This window comes from Sceloporus undulatus, chromosome 9 (assembly GCF_019175285.1).
Source record: "Sceloporus undulatus isolate JIND9_A2432 ecotype Alabama chromosome 9, SceUnd_v1.1, whole genome shotgun sequence".
Classification (NCBI taxonomy): Eukaryota; Metazoa; Chordata; class Lepidosauria; order Squamata; family Phrynosomatidae; genus Sceloporus; species Sceloporus undulatus.
Window position 1 is genome coordinate 4,591,782 of NC_056530.1, and position 24,153 is coordinate 4,615,934.

The 24,153-nt window shown below is 40.5% G+C and overlaps 2 protein-coding genes across 11 annotated transcripts in view; one reads left to right on the top strand and one right to left on the bottom strand.

Annotated features, from left to right (window-relative positions):
* FGR (FGR proto-oncogene, Src family tyrosine kinase) overlaps positions 1–24,153 on the bottom strand; it is a 665,433-nt gene that overhangs the window by 515,973 nt on the left and 125,307 nt on the right. The window lies entirely within an intron of this gene.
* Positions 1–24,153, top strand: part of PHACTR4 (phosphatase and actin regulator 4) — a 148,520-nt gene that overhangs the window by 96,971 nt on the left and 27,396 nt on the right. For 7 of the 8 annotated variants that reach the window (XR_006100793.1, XM_042440821.1, XM_042440823.1 and 4 more), the window contains 3 exons: positions 14,801–14,977; positions 15,929–16,009; positions 23,542–23,706. Coding sequence is in view for 7 of the 8 variants with exons in the window: in XM_042440821.1 (XP_042296755.1) it covers positions 14,801–14,977; positions 15,929–16,009; positions 23,542–23,706 (423 nt within the window). In the remaining variant the exon portion in view is untranslated. The remainder of the gene's footprint in view (positions 1–14,800; positions 14,978–15,928; positions 16,010–23,541; positions 23,707–24,153) is intronic. The other variant, XM_042440826.1, reaches the window with a different exon arrangement.

Genomic DNA, 24,153 nt, shown 5'->3' on the forward strand with positions numbered 1-24,153 from the left:
CAGAAAGGGGCCACTCGGCCCCTTTCTGATTTGCGTCGCTGGTGCAGCCTTCACACGGCTGCGCCAGTGACGCAAACCAGGAAGGAGCTCCGTTTTGGGGCTCCTTCCTGCTCTGCCAAAAGGGCGCACTAAGCACCCTCACGCAGCGCAACTACGTCACGTCCGCGCCGCCTCGTTTGGAGGCGGCGCGTTCGCGACGTCATCATGCGGCCCCCATGTGGAAGGGGCGCCGCCATTTTGTACGGACTCAGTCCGTACTAGGATTAGGGGCGTCCGGAAGCGACGCCCCTTTTTAACCCTAGTACAGACTAAGTCCGTAGTTTAAGGCCCGTCTGTAATGGGCCTTAGACTAATTGGAGGTATGCTGTTTAAATGATGCATGCATCCTAAGGACTGGAGCGCAGCTTTGGCACAGCTTCTGGCTTAGAATCATAGAATCATAGAGTTGAAAGAGACCGCAAGGGCCATCCAGTCGAACCCCCTGCCATGAAGGAAATCCAAATCAAAGCATCCCCGACAGATGGCCGTCCAGCCTCTGTTTAAAGACCTCCAGGTGGGCAGATCTAGAATACTGTATCCAGTTCTGGGCACCACAATTTAAAAAGGATGTGGAGAAACTGGAGCATGTCCAAAGGAGAGCGACTAAAATGGTGAAGGGTCTGGAAGCCATGTCCTATGAGGAACAACTTAGGGAGCTGGAGATGTTTAGCCTGGAGAAAAGAAAGTAAAGAGGTGGAACACACTCCCTCGGAGTGTAGTCGAATCTCCCTCCTTGGAGGTCTTTAAACAGAGGCTGATGGCCATCTGTCGAGAATGCTTTGATTTGGATTTCCTGCATGGCAGAATGGGGTTGGACTGGATGGCCCTTGCGGTCTCTTCCAACTCTATGATTCTATGATTCTAGGCCAGAAGCTGTGCCAAAGCTGCGCTCCAGTCCTTAGGATGCATGCATCATTTAAACAGCATACCTCCAATAAGTCTAAGATTTGCTCATAGACTCGTTGATTTGCCTTTTTAGTAATCCAGGGTATTCACAGAACTCTCCTCCAGCACCACATTTCAAATGAGTTGATTTCTCCCCCATCATCTTTCTTCACTGTCCAGTTTTCACAACCATACATAGAAATCAAAATTCCAGTGGCATGGATGGTCCTGACTTTGGTATGCAAAAACACATCTTTAAGATGCATCTGTCATTTAAACGGCATACCTCCAAAGTGACCTGAAGCAGTTTTATTTTGGCCTGTCTGTTCAGGCCTTAAGTTTGAACTATTCCTAGAAGACAAGAGGACTAAACAGACAATGTTATAATTTGTACATATCATGAGAAGACAGGACTCACTAGAAAAGGCAATGAAGGTAGAGGGCAGTAGGAAAAGGGGGAAACCACATTGCAAGTGGATAGACTCAGTCAAGGAAACCACAGCCCTGAATTTGCAACACCTGAGCAGACTGTTGATAAAAGGATAACTTGAGCTCTCTCAAGCATTGTTGTTATGTGCCTTCAAGTAATTTCCAACTTAATGTGAATGTTTAATGAAGTTTCTTGCAAGATTTGCTCAGAGGGGGTTTACCATGGCCTTCCTCTTAGGCTGGAGAGTGTGACTTGCCCAAGATCACCCAGTGGGATTGCAGGACATCTATCTCACACAAATATAAAGGAGAGAGAGGAAGGAGTAGGGAAAATGTGGCAGCACCTTTATTGCATCCGAAGAAATTAGCTTCTTTCTAATGAAAGCAAAAATAAAAACCAGTTAGTCTTCAATGAGCTGCCACATTTCTTTTCTTTTCTGCCCCCCTTCCCCTTCCTTCCTTCTTTTTATGCTACAGCAGGCATGGCCTCTTTGAAAACTAACACAAATACAAACTTTATGTTTTACTGACCTGAAATAAGATTGCAGAGAGAAGCAGCTGAAATTATCTAACCTATCAGAAAGGCTACACTATTTTGTTTTCCTTCCTGTTCTAAAAGAAAAGAAAGTTTTCTGAGCCAAGAGTAACAATCTCAGGAAAGCCACACAATAACACTCTCCTACTCCACCTAATGCTCTGGCACTCTCCAAACTTTTTCAAAATGGGTAAGGGAGGGGGGAAAACAGTAGAGAGGACAAAACTGATTGGTTAGAAAGCATGACTGCAATTAAATGACCCCAAAATGTCTTCTATGCAACAAATGGAAGGTAAACATTTTTAAAAATGGACCAGAATTTGCCACTTTTGGCAGTCTTTGCAGCTATTGGACTGTTTCATTGTATTAAGTGGAAAAAGGGACAAAGTCCTGAAAGCCCAAACTTGGCAATGTTCATATTCCCACAATATTGCCATGGCAGTGGCTGTGTTAGATGTGGAGTTTGTCAGTTGTAATTAAAAACAAACAAACTAGTTTTCTAGTTCTGTACCTTGGACAGGGCATCCAACAAAGTCCTCAAAGAATAGGCAGGTTCAACCACCCAGATCCAAAGTTGTAGACCAGAAGAAAGGAGCATCTGGCAAGTCTCATTTCCATGCTAACTGTGGCTTCTGGGAGTTTAAAGTCCAAAGCATCTGGAAGGCTAAAGCTTCCTCATCCCTGCCTTATATTCAGATAACATAACCTTTAACATTCACCTCTTCTCACCATCTTTTTGCCTGTTATTACAGTTTGCCCTTTGCTACAGCCACAAGAAAATATTGTTTTAAATAGGTCAGATAAGTTATGACTTACCTTATATTGCAAGGATCACTGTGAACAGTAACCACAGAGATTTTCTAGATATAATTATTACAAGGGAGTGGGATACAAACATAACTTTATAAATTCTCATTCTCAACAAGGAATATTCTTCAGAGACATTGTTGTGTTTGTCTCGGGAATCAGAGAACAAAGTGATCTTGCTATTCAGTTAGTCTCAAAGATGCTGTAAGATCCAGTAGTATTCTTGTTAGGATTCCATCTAGGATTGTCAGAGTCAAAACCACTCCTGCACCTTCAATGGTTATGAGGGAATTTCAGTAGGTGTTGGTTATCTGGTTGCACAACAAGCTACACATACTGAAATTCCCTGTTCTACACAACCATTAAAGATACAAGAGCCCTTTCCAGTTTTCAGTCTGGCAACCCTACATCCAGCCCTGCTCAGGCACTCCCTTCTTCTCACAGTCATGCATTTTCCCAATAGTCCTGCTTCCATTTCTTCATTACCATGAGGTGGTATCATCTAGGAACATGGAGCAGAGCCTTCATGTTTAAAGCACCATTTCTGTAGAATGTTATCAGCTAGAAGAACTGGGTCACTCTTAGTTATATGATTTCAGACTCTCTAGGTTCTGGGAGTGGTTTTGCTTTTTCTCTATAGCATTGTGAATTCCATTTTTACAATAAGAATCTGAAAGGCAGAGGAACCATGCATGTTTTGGTAAATAAACAAGGATATTGAAGGACGCTAGCTGTTATGAGTTTCTTGAGAGACCAGCTCCATTTAAAAAAAAAAATCTAGAGATAAAAGAGCGTGAATCTCCTGAAAAATTGTTCTGCTATTATTTCTCCATACTGTTGCATTTGTTGTTTTATTATTATTATTAGTCTTCAAGTCACTTCTGACTTACGGTGATCCTAAGGTGAAACAATGATAGGGTTTTCTTGGCAAGTTTTTTTCAGAGGCAGTTTGCCATTGCCATCACTATCTTCTGAGGTTGAGAGAGTATGACTTGCCAGGTTACCAGGTGAGTGTTATGACTGAGCCAGGATTCAAATACTGGCCTTCCAATATCCTAGTCCAGTACTCAAGCCATTGTCACTCTTAGCACATTGTAAAACCATACTCAAATGGAGTCCCAAGCTCGAAGCTTGTTGAATCGACTGTTTTATACAGTGCTGAGATTTCTAAAGGACTTGAGGAAGAACACTTTGGCCTGTTACAGACAGGCCAAAATAAAGCTGCTTCGAGTCAATTGGGAGGTATGGTATTTCAATGATGCATGAGTCCTAATAGTCCAAAGGCCACACCAAAGCTGCACTCCAGTCCTTAGGACTGGAGCATGGTTTTGGTGCAGCTTTTGCACTCTTAGGACGCATGCATCATTGAAATACCATACCTCCAAAGTGACTCGAAGCAGCTTTATTTTTGGCCTGTCTGTAACAGGCCTTTGTGTGTCATACAAGGGCGCACACACTTCTACAAGCAGGTGGATGGCCTCAACATATTGAAGTTCTTTATGCAGACACTTCAGTGGACCATGGGAACGTTGCTTTTTTAGACTAGGACTCCCCAGATTCTCACCATTGGTCATGATGGCTGGAAAACTACATCTGCTAAGCCCTGCATAGGATTCTACCCCAGTTTTTAAAAACAAATAAAATGATGAAGGCACATTTGAAACAACCAGGGTGGACCACAACTGAATACTTATTCCAAGAGACAAGAATGCAGCATGCAGCATATAAAAACCTGGGCAGATATGTCCACAATAACATTAAAACTTTGGAACAAGTAATACAAGGAAGGGTAGCATCAGGAAGTCAGATGATACTGTATATCTTTGGCTAATTTCCATCAATAATACTTCTCCCAGCATTTCAGATCTAGAAAACTATGCATCAGGAATTAGATCAGTGTTACAAAGCTGGAATTGTGATGAGCTTGAATAAAGCAGGCAGACAGGATAATTAGTCTTGCTATCTATTTGGCCCCCAAACTGTAGCAGTGTACAGTGGGCCCTCAGTATCTGCTGGAGTTTGGTTCCAGGACCTCTCTTGGATACCAAAATCCGTGGATGCTCAAGTCTCATTAAATACAGTGGCATAGTGAAATGGTGCCCCTTCTATAAAATGGAAAAATCAAGGTCTGCTTATTGGAATTTAAATATTTTAAAAATATTTTCAAGCCATGGATGCTTGAATCTATGGATAAGGAATCTGTAGATACAGAGGGCTGACTGTAAAGCAGATTTGTTTTTATACTGAACTTAACTGTTTGTAATCAGTACATTGAAGCACATGATGCACCAATCTTGTTGAAGTAAAATAAGCCAAGGTATGAATAGGAAACAGCCTGGGAACACTATGTGCCTTGAACTCTATGATAGAAGGAAAGCAAAAGATCAATGAAAGAAGATTGAAAACTGCATGCACTACAACTATTCTTTAAGACATTTCTTCTATCAAAGAAAAAAAATTGAAATTTCTTAGAATTTTATTCATGAAAATACTTCTGGGCACTCAGACAACAGCAACACAAATTCTCCTTGTCTTTAAGAAAATACCAAGGAACTCTCTCTTCCTGAATGTTATAACCTCTTGAACATCTATGGTTTTCACACCAGGGAATGTTCTTCTGTTCATTTAATGTCATTTACTACTTCCCAGAATCACAGCATTCCCTTTTCTTCAACTGCTCAGCAAAGAGAAGATGGAACACATCCCACTAATTAATGATTCTAAGGGGGTAATTCAATAAAAATGCACAATAATGTAATCACTCTGAAGTAATGGGACTATGCTAGTGTGAAATGACTGCAGTCACCTACAAGCAATAGACATTTTACTTTAATGACCGTTAAACACAGTACCCTGAATGAGCCAAAGCATCAGACTTCTTTAAACTGTTTCACCAAAGTTTTATTTTGCACAATGTAAATGACAGGCTTGTATTATCTTACAAAAGAGTTTATGAACTTGAAGTGTGTGCTATTTTGACCAAGAATGCGGAATGTAAGTCTAGAAATTAAAGAAGAAACCATCCCCTGGTAAACAGCAAGAGTATAATCTGTCCTTGAAGCACTCACCCCCTCTACTCTCTCATCCATCCAACCTTAAGAGTGAGCACAAAGAGCTATGTCTGCTGGAATTTTGTAAGTTCTTTGACATTGTTTTGCTTTGCTTCATCCTTTAGATCCTTTGCTATATGCCCCTAAATTTTACCCTCAACTTATCCACAGGTCTTAGCAAAATCCATAATTTTGGCCCCAAAACTTGTCCTCGACTTATACATGAGGTTGACTTATAGTCAAGTATATACGGTACTGTTTTGCATACCAGGGATATGAGACAAGGGGTGAGAATCATGTGGTCTTCTCAGTGCTGTTGGAGTGAAACTCCCATCATCCTTTACAATTGTCTACGCAGGCTTGAGGTCATGGACGCTGAAGACCAAAAACAACTGGAAGGTTGCATACTCCCTAGCCTCTGCTCTTAACTTTTGGTGCAAAGTATATGAGTGTGGGGGTGTGCATGTTGGCGTGAGGGCAAGAAGACAACACATGCACACTACAGGAAAGCCTGTTACAGTTACCAGAAAGGAGATTTATAGCACTTTAAAATCTAAATTTTGATAGCATAAACGTTTTGGAGGCAACCAAATACATACGCCTCAGCAGTTGCACAGACACACACACACACACACACACGTGAACAGTAGGAGTGTATGAATATTTCCACCTGCCAATGTGCCCTGATACAAAATGATACTTAGGAATGTAATGGCTAACCTCTCTTTTGTGGCTGGCGCTTGGGACTTCTATTATCTCACCCCGCTGCCAACCAACTCCTGTAACGAACCCCCTTTAATATATGGCGGGTTCACAGTATTATTCAATATAGTAGCGTGGATAAACAGATATGGCCGACACGTCTTTAAGATGAAACAATACCATATGAACTTTATTGAACAAGATGCTTAACAGATATGACTTGAACCTAGTTCAGGCGCATTCCTTTAGGTTACAAATGTATTCTTCCGCTCATTAATATGTACCTTTCTTCCCCTCTATCCTCTTTATCTATCCTAGGACTTCTCTGTCCCTCTCTGGGTAATTCTTTTAATACCCCAGCCACTACGGGCTGCTCTATATCTCAACCAAACTAGTAACTCAAACCCCTCTGCCTGGGTCTGGTTACATAGAGTCTCTCCTTTCTAGACTCTTTAATTTAACTCCTGTCCCTCTCTGGACATACTCCTTTCAACTGTCTTCCCCAAACTCTCTTCCAGTCTTTTCCCTCTCAGTTTCTAACCCCCTAACTGCCTCATAACCGCCAACATTCCAACATGTTCACAAATCCCAGCCCTCATTTCATTGGCTGGCCCTCAGCTGCCTCCTGATTGGTCAGCTGGGTGTGCTCTCCATTACACATCTCCCCCCTTTAATAGGTTCATTGACACCCATAACCAAACGGTTATATGGATCAATGAACTCCTAGCTATAAAATATACTTACCCATTATATATATAACATTATACCAAAACTTGTAAACACCATCACTATACCTGTATACATCTATGGCACTTTATTGACCTGTTATACCAACTTACCATATTTTTCTTTTATGTTTAGCATATTATAAACATATCCCATATCACTTGTTGGGTTTTAACACTTTAATAACACTTACATTTTCCCCCAGCTTCAGATTCTTTGTATGTTCCATTTAAATGTTTTTATCCAACGTATTCAATCTTTTAACCCTTTCCTCTTATTGGATTAAAGACTGATGGAACATCATCTCCAACCACTTTTCCCCCGTTCCCAATACGGTTTTGAAAATATTTCATCATTATACTAATGGCAAGCAACACAATGGTTTTCCAGTCTATTAACTCAATTATATCATTGTCCTTTTCAGGAGTTTCTTCTGGATCAGTTCTTGTCACCGACAACATGTTTCTTTTTATCAGTTGTGGACTTAACACCTTATCTGGTAAAAAGTCTTTCTTTTTTCCTGTTTCACTGGACCAGATTCTTTGAGTGTGTTGAGCGATCTTTACATCTTCTTCTGTAGACTGTAAAGTGTCCCTTATCGAAATCATCACGTTGTCTAGATAGCTCATCACGATCTCTGGTTTTTCTTTCCCTGTTGAATCTCCTTTTCCAGTTGGTTGATGGCTTTTCGGGTCCAACCAACGATTGTCTGTCATCTGGTCACCGCCGGTATGGTTGACAATTAAGTTGATAGATGCGAACATGTTCTGCATATACATATCTATTCTTTTCAATTTTACTTTAAGATTCTTCCAGTCTCTGTGAACTAAACCATTTTCTTGGGTTACATCACCCATTTCCCAAACCAAACACTCTTCAACACTGTCTCATTTAATATATAGCCTCCAGACATATGTCAGATCTGAAAGCATAGAAAGTTCATCTAACTGGGAACTATGAAGGTTGTCTCCTGTTTCTATAAGCGGTGGATTACAAATGAATTTTATCAATACAGTGGTGCCTCGGGTTACGAAAGTAATTCGTTCCGCGGCCGCTTTCGTAACCCGAAAAGCCTTCGTAAGCCGAATTGCCATAGGCGCTAATGGGGAAAAGCCGCGTTTCGTGCGAAAAAGCGCCGAAAAGCACCAAAAATTTTATTCGTAACCCGAAAAAACATTCGTAACCCGGAACAATGATTTCCAATGGGATTTTTTCGTATCCCGAAAATTTCGTAACCTGGGTATTTCGTATCCCGAGGTACCACTGTATTATTAAACACTTGTTGGCAGTATGATGTTGTGTCCTTATGACTTTGGTTTTCCTTTAACTTGGAGGCTTTCTCCTCATCTGATTTTAACCAAGATTTTAAACTGTTAGAACTCTTAATTTTATGGCTAAATTCTATTTTCTTTTTAGCTCCTATGATCACAGCCAATTTTTCATCAGGCTCATTAGACCTGTTAATCTTATTGTCCATGACTGCTACTTTTCCTTCTTTATTTATTACATCTACAGTACTTGCTCTTGTAAAGCTTTTTCTTCTTGTGTAATCTCTACTTTTTCTTTTTGTCTGTGACTCTTGGACTTTATATTGAGAAGTTTATGTTGGAGAGTATTGTATTTTGCTTTTACGTGGTTAAACAAGGTTTTCCATCTTTTTGTTTGTGTATTGGCTTTATGACAATTTTCCACAAGAGTTTGAACTTCTCTGTCTTTATTGTTTAGCCTGGTTTCCAGTCTGGCAATCTCTGTGTACAGATCTTCAAGTTTTAACTTTATGTTATCAAGCTCATTTTGATCTTTATTGACTTTTTGATGCAGAATCTGATTTTCTTGTTTTAAATCATATAGTTTTTCTTGTAACTTTTTATTTTCTTCTATTAACGCCTCTTTTTCTTTCTCTTTTTGACCAAATCTCCCATTTGTTTCATCTAACAAACCCTGTAGTCTGATAATATCTTCTTTATATCTATGTAGGAGTTCATTAGCACTAGTTGAGGAAAGTTTCATGTTAGAAATTTTATCTTCTAACTCTGAAATAGTATTTTCTTTCCGATCTAGCCTTTTCCTCAGAGAAACAATCTTTTCGCTTTTCCCATCCATAAGGCTTTGTAATGTCTGATTTTCTGATTCCAACTCATTTATTTTTTCTTTGAAGTGTATTGGCTACTTTGTCCTGTCGCTTAGATCTCTCTTCATCTCCTAAGTTATGGTATTCTTTAAATAGCCGCATGTGTCGGTTTAAATTATTCCCAATAAGACAATCTATTGGAATTGAATCATATATTGCAAACTTCCATTGCAATTCATGACCTCGGAAGGAGATATTTAAATTGGCAACTGGTACTGGAAATTCAGGGCCTCCTAAACCCTTTAAAATCATTGTTTCTTCTGGGCACAACTCTCGAGGTTGTACTAAGTGTGACTTAACTAAACACACCTCAGCCCCTGAGTCATGAAAACCCCACACCCTGTTCTTATTTGTTTGTATCACTTCTCTATGTTCTTCGATTTCTAACTCTTGAGGTAAATTTGTTACCAATCAGCAAGGTTTTGGAGACGTCTTCCTATTAGCGTCTGTTACTGTTCCAACTGTCGATTCTATGGCCACCACCGCCTCAGATCGATCTCTGTGACAACATTACTTTATGTCAGGCCCCACTGATGTTATACAATAAGCTGATTTAACTTTGGATCTGGGATCTTCATTAAATATTGTTGGACAATTATATCTTAGGTGACCTAATTTCCCACACTCATAACATTTTTTTGGCTTGTCACTTTACCAGTCCTTTGACCCACTGTCTCCTTTATATTTCTCAGGGTCATTTACTCCCATGGCTATCCTTTTCCTCTCAACTTCAGGGCTTTTCTTTCGTTGCCCATGTTGGAAATTTTTTCCCTGGTCATAACTCTCTTTTGAGGTCTGCCAATTCTTGGAACATTTCTGTTCATTTCCTGTCAATTTCTCCTCGGTCCGGGGCCATTTTCTATCATCCCTCCTTATTAAGGCCAAGGTATCAATTATTTTGGCTGCCTCAGCTATAGTCTTGGGGAATGACATTATAGAACTGTTCTAGTCCTATCAGATTTTGTAGTTCATTTTTAGTTGTTATTTCAGAACCCTCAATCCAACTTTTTAATAAGTAATCTAACCTGCAACCTAGCTGAGTATATGTCTCATCGCCTTTTCTTTTAATGGCCCGAAGCTCTCTTCTGTGATGTTCAGGAGTTAACCCAAATCTCTGTTTGACCATCTCTTTGAACAGAGTATAATTTTGAGCTTCTTCTGGCCTCATTTCAGCATAAATTTCTGTCAGACCACCACTAATCTGTGACCTCACATAGCTCATCCTCTCTTCTTCTTTTACGCCCAATTCTTCACAAGTTCTCTCAAAGTTAGTGAAGAAGGACTCAATATTGTCTCCTTTATAATATCGTGGAAACCTTTTCATATCAATTTGAGGTATTCGGTTTACCTCAGCTATGATTTGAGTTTCAGGGATTCCTTGCTCTAAGCCCCTCACTCGAAGCTGATAATCCATTTCTTGGTTTCTTAAAAGTCTTCTCGTCTCGATCTTTTATTTTGGCCATTTCAATCTCTTTTTCCTTCTCGATTTCCCCCCCCCCCTCAAAACCCTTTCATTTTCTATCTTGGCCATTTCAATTCTTTATTTTATTTTCCAAATCTCTATACTGTCCTGAGATTCAGAGATTACGGTGTCAACACTAGCCACCATTTCTTCTCTTACTTCTTCCTCCGCCATTTCTGTCCCTGCTGGAGGTTTGACTTTCTTAGGAGGCATTGTTGCAAGTATTTCCTTACAATTACCTCAAACTTTTACCTCAGGAAATACTCTTATTTTATTCTGCCTCACTTGAGTCACAAGAATCCACTTGGATTTAAAGTCAGACTAGTGATTCCCTACTTTTACCACAGACGTTTACCTCAGGAATCACAAAGTGTGCATTTTCTTCCCTCTGTCACCTAGTCTCTTACAATTACCCAGTACGTTTACCTCAGAGACTAGTTAATTTCTGGCGTGGTCAGTATCTAAGCAATCTCCTACAATTACCCTTAAATGAATACCTCAGAGATCACTTTACTGCCTCAACGCCTAGATTTTAAATTGTAAGTTTTCCTTTTCCACAGTTTAAATCTACTGTTGGGTATCTGGTATTTTGTACTCAGACCCCTAACTTCCACACACGTTTGGCTACCTTATTTTTCGAATCCCGGCACTCTAAAACTGTGACTTTTCTTCCATCTAGTCCCCTACAATTTACTTCAGCGAATTACCTCAGGGACTAGTAACTCGAACTAAGAACCCATTAACACCAATTATCTTTAGCACACTTCTCCTCAAATTCTCAGCCACTGGATTTCACGAATCCCGGTGCTGCTCACCAAATATGTAACGGCTAACCTCTCTTTTGTGGCAGGTGCTTGGGACTTCTATTATCCCACCCTGCTGCCAACCAACTCCTGTAACGAACCCCCTTTAATATATGGCGGGTTCACAGTATTATTCAATATAGTAGCGTGGATAAACAGATATGGCTGACACGTCTTTAAGATTAAACAAAACCATATGAACTTTATTGAACAAGATGCTTAACAGATATGACTTGAACTTAGTTCAGGCGCGTTCCTCAGGCGCGTTCCTTTAGGTTACAAATGTATTCTTCCCCTCGTTACTATGTACCTTTCTTCCCCTCTATCCTCTTTATCTATCCTAAGACTTCTCTGTCCCTCTCTGGGTAATTCTTTTAATACCCCAGCCACTACGGCTGCTCTATATCTCAACCAAACTAGTAACTCAAACACCTTTGCCTGGGTCTGGTTACATAGAGTCTCTCCTTTCTAGACTCTTTAACTCTTGTCCCTCTCCGGACATACTCCTATCAACTGTCTTCCCCAACCTCTCTTCCAGTCTTTTCCCTCTCGGTTTCTAACCCCCTAACTGCCTCATAACCGCGAACATTCCAACTGCTCATCCCCAACGGACGCCTGGAATGTTCACAAATCCCAGCCCTCATTTCATTGGCTGGCCCTCAGCTGCCTCCTGATTGGTCAGCTGGGCGTGCTCTCTGTTACAAGGAATGCAGAACTTTCTGTTTTTGTTAAATATGACATATAATTGCATCACAGTTAGCAGGTTTCTTTCAAGGCTTAACTGTAAGGCTGTCAAATTAGAGCCTGATGCATTCCTCCAGTTGCATATGACACCCTTGGAAATGTCACCAGCCTGTTAGATAGGTGGCTGATGTCACTAAGCTGAGAACAAGCTATGAGTGCAGTCATATCTGTGAAAACCTCTTACATAGCAGCAGTAATCCAGTGGGCCCTAGATTTGGGAACAAGGACTGCTTGTTAGCAATTCATCTCAAAGCAACCCTTGAATTTGCCCTCATTCGAAGCAAGCTACAGTTATTTTGATGCAAACGGCTTTTCAGTTTTGTTGCCAAACTGATCATACAGTGGGATATGAAAATTAGTGTGGCCAGAATGGTACAAGAACAAGCTAGTATTGTCTGCATCCACCTTTTCCAGTGTCGTGTGATGCTAAACACTGATTCATTTGCATCAGCACTGATTTGCACCTCCTTTGGCTACTAGAATGTGTTAACCTCTGTCAAATCAGCTGTGACTTTTGGTGGCCCTATGAATGAGAGAGAGAGCATGCTGTAGTGATTGGAGTGTTGTACTATGACCCTAGAGACCAAGATTCAAATCCCTGCTCTACCATGGAAACCCACTGGGAGAACTTGGACAAGTCACCCTCTCTCGGCCTCAGAGGAAGGCAAAAACAAATCCTCTCTGAATGAATTGTGCCAAGAAAACCATGTGATATATTTATTTTAGGGTCACCGTAAGTCAGAAAGAACTTGAAGGCACACAACAACATGCCAGTAAAGTTTTTTTTAAAAAAACCTCATTCAGCCTTCTGTGACAGGCACAGGTTCTCATTTACTGTATACAGTTGCCCCTCCAAGTTCATGGATTTGAAATGTGTAGACATGGATATCTGTGGAGGGGCGACTGCTATTAATTTTAATGGGGTGTGCACCCCAATCAAACCTATGGGGATTGAATATGCACATGATTTTGAATTTGCATGTGTGTCTTTGTGTCCAGAACGGAACCTCCACGAGTTCAAAGGAGTGACTGTATACTTGTCTATAAGATGACTTCATGTATAAGCTGAGGTCAGGTTTTGGGGCCAGAATTACGGATGTTGATATGATCCATGGATTAGTCAAGGGTTAAAATTAGGGGCATGTAACAAATGATGTAAAGAATGAAATAAAGGAAAACAATGCCAAGGAATTTACAAAATTCTAGTAGGCATAACTGTTTATGTTCATGCTAAAGACTGGATGGATGAGGAAGCAAAGGGGGGGGTCAGTTATTCCGGAACAGATTACACTCTTGTCTTTCACCAGCTTTCCTTTTTTAATAAGAGTTAAAGTACAGTACTTACATTGACCAGTGGATAAATTGACTCAATTTTTTGGGTCAATTTTTGGACTAAAATTTCTAGACATATACATGAGCATATACAGTATATGTCTGCTTTTGCCTACCAGTTCATCTTTGACACTGCTCAGTTATGTAAAAGTTTCCAAGACCAGCAAAAGGGCCCAAGCTCGACTCAGGCTTGCATCCTTCCGAGGTCGCTAAAATGAGTACCCAGACTGTTGGGGGCAAATTAGCTTACTTGCTAATTAGCTTACTTGCTGTTCACCGCTATGATCTTTGGAATAGCGGTATATAAATAAAACAAATTATTAAATTATTATTATTAATTAATAAAGCTAATATTCTGCCTTTCTCCCAAAGATTTTGACTCAAGTCAGCTAACAGAAACAGATGCAAAATGTATTTAAAACACAAATAAAAACACATTAGTAAAAGAATGAGCATCATCTACCCAGCTAAAATGCCTTTACATGGCAAGCCTGCTTAACTGACAAATGCCTGCCTGAATAAAAGAGTCTCTGCATACTGTCAGAAGGATAAGAGGGACAGCCTAGCCTCCCTTAAAAATAATTTTACAGCCTAGGAGACCTGCACCCAGGAGAACTGCACTTTTAGAAGCCTTCAGGAGGTATGACTCCTCAGTAAAACAAAGACCCATTTTAAAAAGGAAAAGACATTGCTAGGAGCCCCCTGGCAGCTCTGGGTGGTGGTGTAAAATAGCCCGAGACCCTTCAGAGTTCCCTGCCCCATCTCCAAGGCAGCAGAACTGAGAGAAGTACCCTAAAGAATTAGAATAAATAATAATAAATAATAAATTTTATTTATATCCCTCCTCTTCCCATAGGATCGAGGCGGCTTACAACCATAATACAATACAATAATACAATAAGCCTGGAAATTAAAAAGCCTGGGAAGGCTCATAAAGGAGCAAAGTTAGATCAGAGCTGTATATGGGGTTTATTTAGGTCACACTCAACACTAGGAAATGGAGCCTTGACACACAAACTGGTGGCTAATGAAGCTGTCATAAGGAGGGAGTAATATGTTTTGTTGACAAAAAGACTCGGGAGAGGGAATCTGCAAATGCAATTTTGTGTTGAAATGCTTCTTTATTTCTTTCTTTCTTTCTTTCTTTCTTTGTAGCTGAGGAGGTGGATCAACCATCACAGGATACTGGAATGGGGACTGATGTTTTAGAATCTGGTGACACGACTCCTCCCTCCAAGAGAAAAAGCAAGTTTGCGGGATTTGGCAAGATCTTTAAACCTTGGAAGTGGAGGAAAAAGAAAGCCAGCGGCAAGTTTAAGGAGACATCAGAAGGTAACAAACCAGAATTCACTGATATTTACTTCTTCCTCAAGCCATGTGGATTTTCTGTATTGGAAACACAGGGAAACTGCCTTTTTCAGTTCCTGCGGCAAAAGTTAACAAACTCAGCACATCTCAAATCTGAACAACTATTACTAATCTGCAGTCATACATGTGAATAACTGATTCCAGATCTCCTTCCACAACTGACTCTCTGAAGTTCCCATGCTGTTGGCAATTCTGGAAGTGGTAATCCCAAAAGTAACTTTCCCAAGCTCTGTTGTGGGAGGAAGTCTATTGTTGTTATTAGGTAGTACTGCAGGAGGAAGGAAAGCTGAAGATGTGTGGAAGGTAGTGCCTTGCAAGTAGGTTTGATGGGAGCAGAGTACTGAGGAGAGTTTTCTTTCTAAACTTGTTTGAGAACTCCTCTTTTTTTTTAAAAGTGCATCTTTCAATGTACTTTTGTGGAGAGGTGTGTGTGTGTATTTGCAGTAAAATGCTGGCATTCCATTTCCCCATTCAACAATTGGTTGTGAGAGGAAAATAGTCTGTGTAGTTCCCAGTATGCACACCACAGATGTGAACTATAATATCCACCATTTCTAGCCAACACTTGAGTTGTAGTCCACCACATCTGAAATGCCCAAGGTTGAAGAAGATTACCCTGTTCTTTTGATAGATATATAATCTGCCTTTCTTTCAGAAAAAAGGCTCTGGAAATCTCACAGTAACATTAAATAAAACAACAGATATAGTTGGACACACAACAAGTTCTAGCCATTAAGACAGAAATAAATTACTATTATAAAATCATTATTATAAAAACACATTTTGATATTTAACAGATAATGGTGAAGAACCTGTAAATAATATCAGATACTGGAAAAACAGTAATGTTGTACTAAACGTCCAATCTGGCCTGTTTTCTGAAGTGCTTTTTCTTTACTTTCAATTTAATCTCAGTTTTAGAGCGAAAGATTTCAATGAGAAAGCCAAGAGAGGAGCTCATTAAAAGAGGTGTTCTGTTGGAAGATCTTGAGCAGGGTGAGTTTTTATCCCTTGTTTAGAATACCTTGATTTTTGCCATGAAGACAATTCTGTGTCTGGATGCCCCTCCACATCTGCCTTACTGCTGTTTTCTCCCTTTGAATTAAATGTGATATTCAGTCCTTGTCAGACATTTCACATTCAGCACCTTTTGGAATAGGGTACAGGAATAGAAATATGAAGCCCCCCAAAAAAACCTGAATTTTGGGGGGTGGAAAGGGGGAATCGTTTTCCAAAGGTATTTTTCCCCTGAAAAATTGAAAAATGGGTATGAAATGATTAATACAATATTTTAAGACATGGTATGCATATAATGCTACAAAATTATTTTTAAAATTATGTAAGAGTTAGATTTTTATGTAGGACTCTGTGTGTGTGTGTCTCTCTGTGTACATGCCTTCAAGTCACCTATTGACTTATGAATTTCATAGCGTTTTCTTAGGCGAGGAATACTCAGAGGTTGTTTTACCACTCTCTTCCTCTGAAATATAGCCTACAGCACCTGGTATTCCTTGACAGTTTCCAATCCAAGTACTAACCAGGGCTGACCCTACTTATCTTCCAAGAGCAGACAGGATCTGGTGCCTTTAGGATAGGACTGTGTACAATAACAATATAGTCCCTGATCCTGGCTTCCTTTCCTCAGCTCATTTTATGGAAATAAGTGCCTTATGTCTGCTTGATACTATAGAGAACTAGTGGAGCCAAAATAATTTTCTCTGTTTTATTAAAGTTGGTACTTTGCATGCTCCTGCAACTGGCAAAACAAGAGAGTTCAGACCTTTTAGCTCCAACTGAGGCAAAATTTAATATTTTTTTAAAAAGTAAGTTTAGTTTGTAATTATATTCTGAAAAGGCTGCTCTTTTAATATAACAGAAATGGTACCTTCGTTCTAAAGTTATATGTAATAAATGCTACATTCCTAAAGTAACAAAATGGGGAGGCTAAATTGGCATTTCTCAATCTTCCAGGAAAAAAAACAACACGTTTTTTCATTCTGTTCTTCCTCAGTTTTCAGAGTGACATTTTATCCCTGTTGTGATGTAGATTAACTAAGAGGTTATGACTTGATGGCAATCGCCTATGAGTTTCATAGCTGAGATCTCTCCTTGGATTTCCCACCTGCAAGGTAGAGTATAATAGGCAAGGTAGCTGGGAGGCAGGGTGCATACTTTGCATATAAACAGATCTCAGGTTCAATCCTGGCATCTCTAGGTACAATTGAGAAAGATCCCCTGCCAGAAGACATGGAGAGCTACTGCTGGTCAGTGTAAGGCAAGGCTGTGGAACATCTTTTACCCTGGAGGGTAGGATTCCATTTCAAAAGTTGTCTAAGGACACGTTCCAGTAGTAGGTGGAGCTGAAAAAAATGGGCCAAAAATACCAGGATATTTAATTTAAAGCTCTTACTGCTAGTAACTAAGCCTTAAGACAGGGGTAGGCAACCTTTTTGAGCTGGGGGCCGGGTTGCTGTCCCTCAGACAACTGGGGGGCCGAAGCCAATATATATATATAAATAAACTGGGACAAATGTAGGACAAAATTTTCAAATGGTGGACACTTTTTTAAAAAAAGTGGAGGACACTCAAAAAAAATCTGCTGATTTTTTAAAAAATGTTAATATAAATGCATGTTTGTGAGGCTTCTATAGACAATTGCCCCTGCGCGCGAGTGGCCAAAGGTCCCAGAGGCAATCGGTGGCAGAACCGGGCTGGGGCCGGTCCCAAGGCCTTGCCGGGCCGCATCCGGCCCGCGGGCTGCAGGTTGCCTACCCCTGCCTTAAGAGATCCATCTCAACTTCTTTGAAAAGGAAAAGTACTGTGCATATAGTTTTTTGTGGGTTTTTCGGGCTATGTTCTAGAAGAGTTTCTTCCTGACGTTTCGCCAGCATCAGTGGCTGGCATCTTCAGATAATGCTTGCCTGGAAAGGAGTTGGGTATATATATATTGTGTGACCTGGAAAGGCAGGAGTGATTTGCATGTGTATTGTTCTGTTGCTAATGGCAGGCCTCAGGGTGGGAGGGTCTAGAACATGGCCACATAGCCCGAAAAACCCACAAAAAACTATGGATGCCGGCCATGAAATCCTTCGATTTCACACTGTGCAAATGCTAGGAAACCACAAAAGGATGGTTCCATGGGAAAGAGGCATGGCCATCTACCAAATGCAAGAGAGTTTGGGATCTCAGGAACACCTGATCAGACCCTAGAGGAGCTAGGTGGACCACTTGGTATGAGACATCTTGATATATTTTAAGGTTCTAACTAGTAACAGAGGATCACTGTTTGGATACAACACTGCTAGTGGTGGCTGACTTACCTATAGCAGAAAGATGTGAAGTAAACTGGAGTACAAATAGCTTGTCCTCTCCAGGCTATACTGGGGGACAGTGCAAGGATGGAAGCTGTGTAGACATTTTTTGAAAGTCTTCCCTCATATCTACCAACACATGGTTCTACTCTGCCAGCATCCTTGTGCATGCACACATACAAATGGGCACAGACTAAATTGTCTCTGTGCACACAATTCTATAATCCTCTTCAAGAAAACCTTTTCCTGCTCATGAGGCTCATAATTTTGTTTTTCCTTAGCTGAGAACTAAACTCCTCAATCCTGTCCTAAGGGGTGAGGGGGAGAGTCCTGTTCTGAAGTGTGAAGATTTTTTTAAAAACAGCAAGCTGAGCACATTATGCACACAGATAGCTAAATGGAAGTACATGGAGTGCTCAACACAATGGTTAATCACGTACTGCTCTCAGCAAGACATAGCCTTCCCTCTCAGCTTCTCAGTATGATCAGATCTCTGTCCTCTCTTCCCTCAGTCTAAAATAGAGATGGGTGGAGGCAAAGAATCCATGTAGCTACACTACCATATAGCTGCTGTGTCTGAAGCCCAGAGCACTCTGTTTCTGGTTGCATTCCCATTTTCTTGTGCATAAATGCATGTGCACACATAAGCAGCAGTTGACAAACGGTAAGCAGGGAGACATTGTGGAGTGTTTTCCAATTCCTATTTGACATAGTTGGTTAATTCCTCCACCAACAGATGCCTCCTGGCCTATCCAGTTTGGGAAGGATGTTAACTTATTTATTCTCAGTCCTCTAGCCCAAAAAGATTCCCAGGGCTGCTTACAAATCTAGATGATACACAGAACACAAAGGGAAAGGAATGGTGGGGGGAGGGGGTAAATTCATCAATTCCTGGGAGTGTTGAGGTGTGCCAGAGCAGTGGCAGTTGGAATCTGGAGGGAGGACGTCTCACGCACGATTCAGACCAAGGCACAGTGCAAGAACTGTAGCAGGGAGGAAGCTTCCTTCAGCCTTTCAGCAACAAACAGCAAGCTTCCTTGAGTTGAGATGAGTAAAGAGAAGAAGAGGGAACTAACCAGAGCTTGGAAATTTTACTTTTTGGGATTACAGCTCTCATGGCTAGTGGCCATGCAGGTTGGGGATTCTGGGAGGTGATGCACAAAAAAGTAAGCTATTATTTCCAAGTTATGGGAAGCACAATTTGGAAATAACATTGAGCCTCTCCTATCTAGCCTTGAGGAAAGCTGTGACACTACAGATTGCTCTTGCTTTCTTTGCCTTAGGACAAAGGACATGAACAAAGAAGCCAAAATAAAGCTGCTTTGGGTCACTTTGGAGGTATGCTGTTTGAATGATATATGCATCCTAAAAGGCCAGAAGCCATGCTAAAGCCATGCTCCAGTCCTAAGGACTGGAGCGCAGCTTTGGCACAGCTTTCAGCCTTTTGAGATACATGTGACATTTAAACAGCATACAGTATCTCCAAAGTGACCTAAAGCAGCTTTATTTTGACTTGTCTGTTCGGGCCCTTAGTTTTCTTTCTGGAGGATGAAAAGTCTTAGGCGGGTTACAAACCGCCATACAATACGTATTGACTACGTATTAAGGTTAGGAAGGGGCAGTGCTTCCGCACCCCCCTAACCCTAGTACATAGTCAATATGTATAATATGGTGGCGGCCGTTCCACACGGCTGCTGCCATATTGACATAGTGGACACTGTGCGTCCGCACGTCGCGCAGCGCTTATGACGTCACGAGTGCACCATTGGCGCCTCGCGGCATCATAACCGCACCGCAGAAAGAAGCTCCATTTTGGAGCTTCTTTTTTGCTCCGTGAGGGAGTTGCGCGGTTTGGCTGCTGCGGCTCCCTCATGGAGCAAACAGCAGTGCCAGCAGACCGCCACAAAGCGGCGGTCTGTAATGCTCCTTATTTTCTGAAAGAAATAAATGTGCTTGAGGTTTCCCACCTGTCAAAGATCAGGCCAGGCAGAAGAGGACCTGCAGTAGTCTAGCCAAAGTGGCCGGCCAAGACTTCTTCCAGACAGGTGGCCCCTGGTGCTACCCAGTGACTACTCTTCTCCTACCAGCTTTAAGTGGAATTGTAATTGATTATTGACATACTGTAGCTGTTGAGGACAGAGCAGACACAGCACATTTTTAAAAACATTTCTGACAGGTGCCATTATATGAACCCTTAATTTTTAATTGGCCCTTTAATTAGCTCTAAAACACTTTCCCATCTTTTTTTATTTTTTTAATAATAAATCTTATTTCTTAAAAACCAACAATACATTATATAAACATAACATCATATTTGTACAGTTACAACCTAATACCACAGTACATAAAAACAATACAATACATACAATTAACATCACCCCTTCCCAATATCATCCCCTCCCCCCATTACACAGTAGAAACAAAAAGACAAAATATCACATACATCGAAACAAACTCATCAGTCATTGATAAACACAAATAAAATTTCCTTCCTGGATTCTACTACGTGCTACCTTGAGCTATGATTTCTTTTTCTTCCTGCTAATTCCAAATACCATTTTAAGTTCCAGTTACATCTTTTTTTTTAATGGAAGAAAAATATAGCATTGTAACATCATTATGCTATAATGCTTTGCTTTTTTTTCCTTTCTTGTGCGTTATGTGATATAGTTCAATAATACCATGGCTGGATGATATTATACAGAGAATGAGAGGGTAAAGTGCAGGCTAGGCAGCTTATGTTCCTCCAGGACCAATCCATGGTTTTAAAAAAAAACGTTTTGGGGGGGCATTTCCCCCAAAACGTCATCTAGCATTTTCTGTTTGAAAGACTAGCTAATCCAAGACTGATTCAAAGATAAGCATAAGAAGGGAGTGCTCTTGGAGACTAATGGATCCAGAAAGATTCCTGAATTCTCCCAGTGAATCTACCAGCTACTACTACTTCCCTTGATGTGAACACTATACTCCTTTTGACACAGTCTGGAATTGCATTAGGTTTTTTTCAGCCACCATGTAACACTGATGATTCGTGTTTAACTTGTAGTTTACTAAGACCCCTAGATCCTTTTTACTTGTACTGCTTTGAAGCCAAGTTTCATTCAGCTTATATATGTGCCTTTCATTTTTTCCTGCCATGATATAGTATCTTACGTGTACACCTATTCAAACTCATTTTGTTACTTTGTCCAAGCTATCCCTCCTAATTGGATGCCATCTGCAAATGTGATAAGCATACCCTAAGTCATTTATAAAAATCAAAGTCATTTATAAATAATATTGAACAATCTTGGGCCCAAGACAGAATCTTTTTTGTATCCCTCTAGTCACTTCTGTCCAGGATGAGGAGCAGCCATTAGTGAACACTCACTGGGTTCATTCTGTCAACCAGTTACAAATCCACCTAGTAGTAGAACTGTCTAGCCCACAGTTCACCAGCATGCTTTCAAAAACACCATGGAGGACCTTGTTTAAAGCCTTACTGAAGTCAAGTTACACTACATCCACGGCACTTCCCTGATCATTTGATTAGGCTGCCACATGACTGCTTCTATTCCTACTACCACTACACATCTCTTCTAATTCTGGGGATTGACAGAAGCCCTTCCGTCGATAAGTCACATCTATGGCTTCTGAATAGTGTCTGTGTTTCTGTGACTCATAATTACTGTATAAGGGAAGTATTTGGAATTATGTAGCTCCAAACTTGCAACTAAGTTCTTGATAGTTCTGCTTCTGTGTATCACATTCTTCCAAGTCTCTGCCCCATCTGTTTGGAAGTTGCCTGCCTTTTTAGAGGCGTGCGCTTCTCCTGTGTCTTGTATTTCCAAGAGAAAATGTTGCCAGGATAATTAAGTGAACTGCTGCCTTTGTTTCCTCCTTAAATAAGAACATGGTGATAGATTGAAAGCCAAAAAAAGTGCAAAATAGTACAAGAACATAAAATTCAGAGCAGTGTCTTTTGAATATTTTTGTTAATTAAAATTATGAACCTCGTTTTTGCAAATTTGAAGGACACTGTATAGTGTCATTTGGTAACAACTACACTGTGAGATATAGGTGAGCAATGTTAAACAGTGTAAATATTTCAGATCCTCCAGACACAAGTGGTAGAACAAAGTACACGCACTTTGAACTCCCTACTGTTGCATACTGCTAAAATTTGATAGTGGATGTTTTAACCTCTCAGCATTTTTCCACATTAGAGTAAGATGCAGGGAGAACATTGTTTCTAAGCATTAAAAAAAATACTGCCAAATTTGGCAACAGCAGAATGGTGGGCTACAAAATGCTCTTGTGGATTTACACAAAAATGCACTCTGAAATTGAAACAAATTGAGTTGAGCTGAGTAAGGAAATCATTTACTCATGGAAGTCACTTACTCAAACTAGCAGCTCTGGTTGTATCGTGATAGTGGACCAGGTAAACACAATCCAAGAAAAGGAGGAAAATCTTTTATAAATACTCTGAAAATTTTCACGAGAGGAAAATGTTCCAGACATGCCTGTGCCTAATTCATTTTGACTGCAGACCACCATTCCATCAATGGATAAAATGATTCAGATATATGTACACGTTGCCTTTTTAGGCAGGGAGGAACCCTAGTAATTACAGATGTCCTCTACCAACTGCCATTAGTCAGTGGAGAGAGAAGAGAACAACAGGACAGCCAGACAGAAGGAGAAGAGTTCTTGTGTTGCATTTTGGGGGCTAAAGTTGAAAACTAGAAAAGTAAACCTTTTTGAACTGTAACTCCCAGGATCCTCCAAACCACCAGCCATACCAGCTGAAAGATTCTGGAAGTTATTATCCCCCAAAAATATTTTTCCCAAGCTCTTCTCCAAACTATCAACACTAGATGAATGGCCTTCAATATGCAGATTCAGTGGTTGGCTGATAGACTTATTGCTGTAAGGGCTGACTCACAGGCTGCATCTATATACTGTAGAAATAATCCAGTTTGACATCAGTTTAACTGCCATGACTCAATTCTAGGTTTGTTCTGGCACCAGAGCTATCTCACAGAGAAGGCTAAATGCCTCACAAAACTAAAATTCCCAGAATTTCATAGCATTGAGCCAGGGCAGTTAAAATGGTGCCATACTGGATTATCTCTGAAGCCATGAGGGTTTTTCCTTTCTGGCCTCCTTTCCTGCTTGATTTGCTTTAATATGTTCTTATTTAATTATCCCTGACCCAACCCAAAACCCAATCAGATGGAGAAGAGCCAGACAAGTTAAGCCACACCACCTTGAAGAATGGACATACCATCCCCATTGACTGTTCTGGAATTGATAACCTTGCCCACCTGGAGGAAGAGGCTGGAAAAAGACCAAGCCTTAAGCAGCCTCTTCCATCTGAGGACCTGAAGAAATTGCAAGGTAAGAAGCTGAGGGCTAGGAGTAACAGTCTCTGAGAAATGTATTTTGATGACTGTCAGCATGTCCTTGTAAAAATAATAGTGGGGCTGTTTGCATGAACATGGAAACATTATTTTTTGGGATACAATTTCCCAGAAATCCCCAGCCAGCATAGCCAGTAGTCATGCTGGCTGGATAATTCTGGAAACAGTATGTATATATGTACGTATGTATGTACTGCATTCATATCCCATCGCCCTCCCAAAATGGGATTACAAGGCAGCTTACAATACTTTAAAACTAATTACAAAATTAAAAAGAATTAAATATTAGTATGGTTAAAACAGCTAAAAACACTTAAAACATGTTTGTAACATAATTTCAGTAAAAGATTAAATATTTTAAAAGTACAGAACACCACATACACACCCTCTACAGTAGTCCAAATGGTAGTCCAAAAAGTAACCT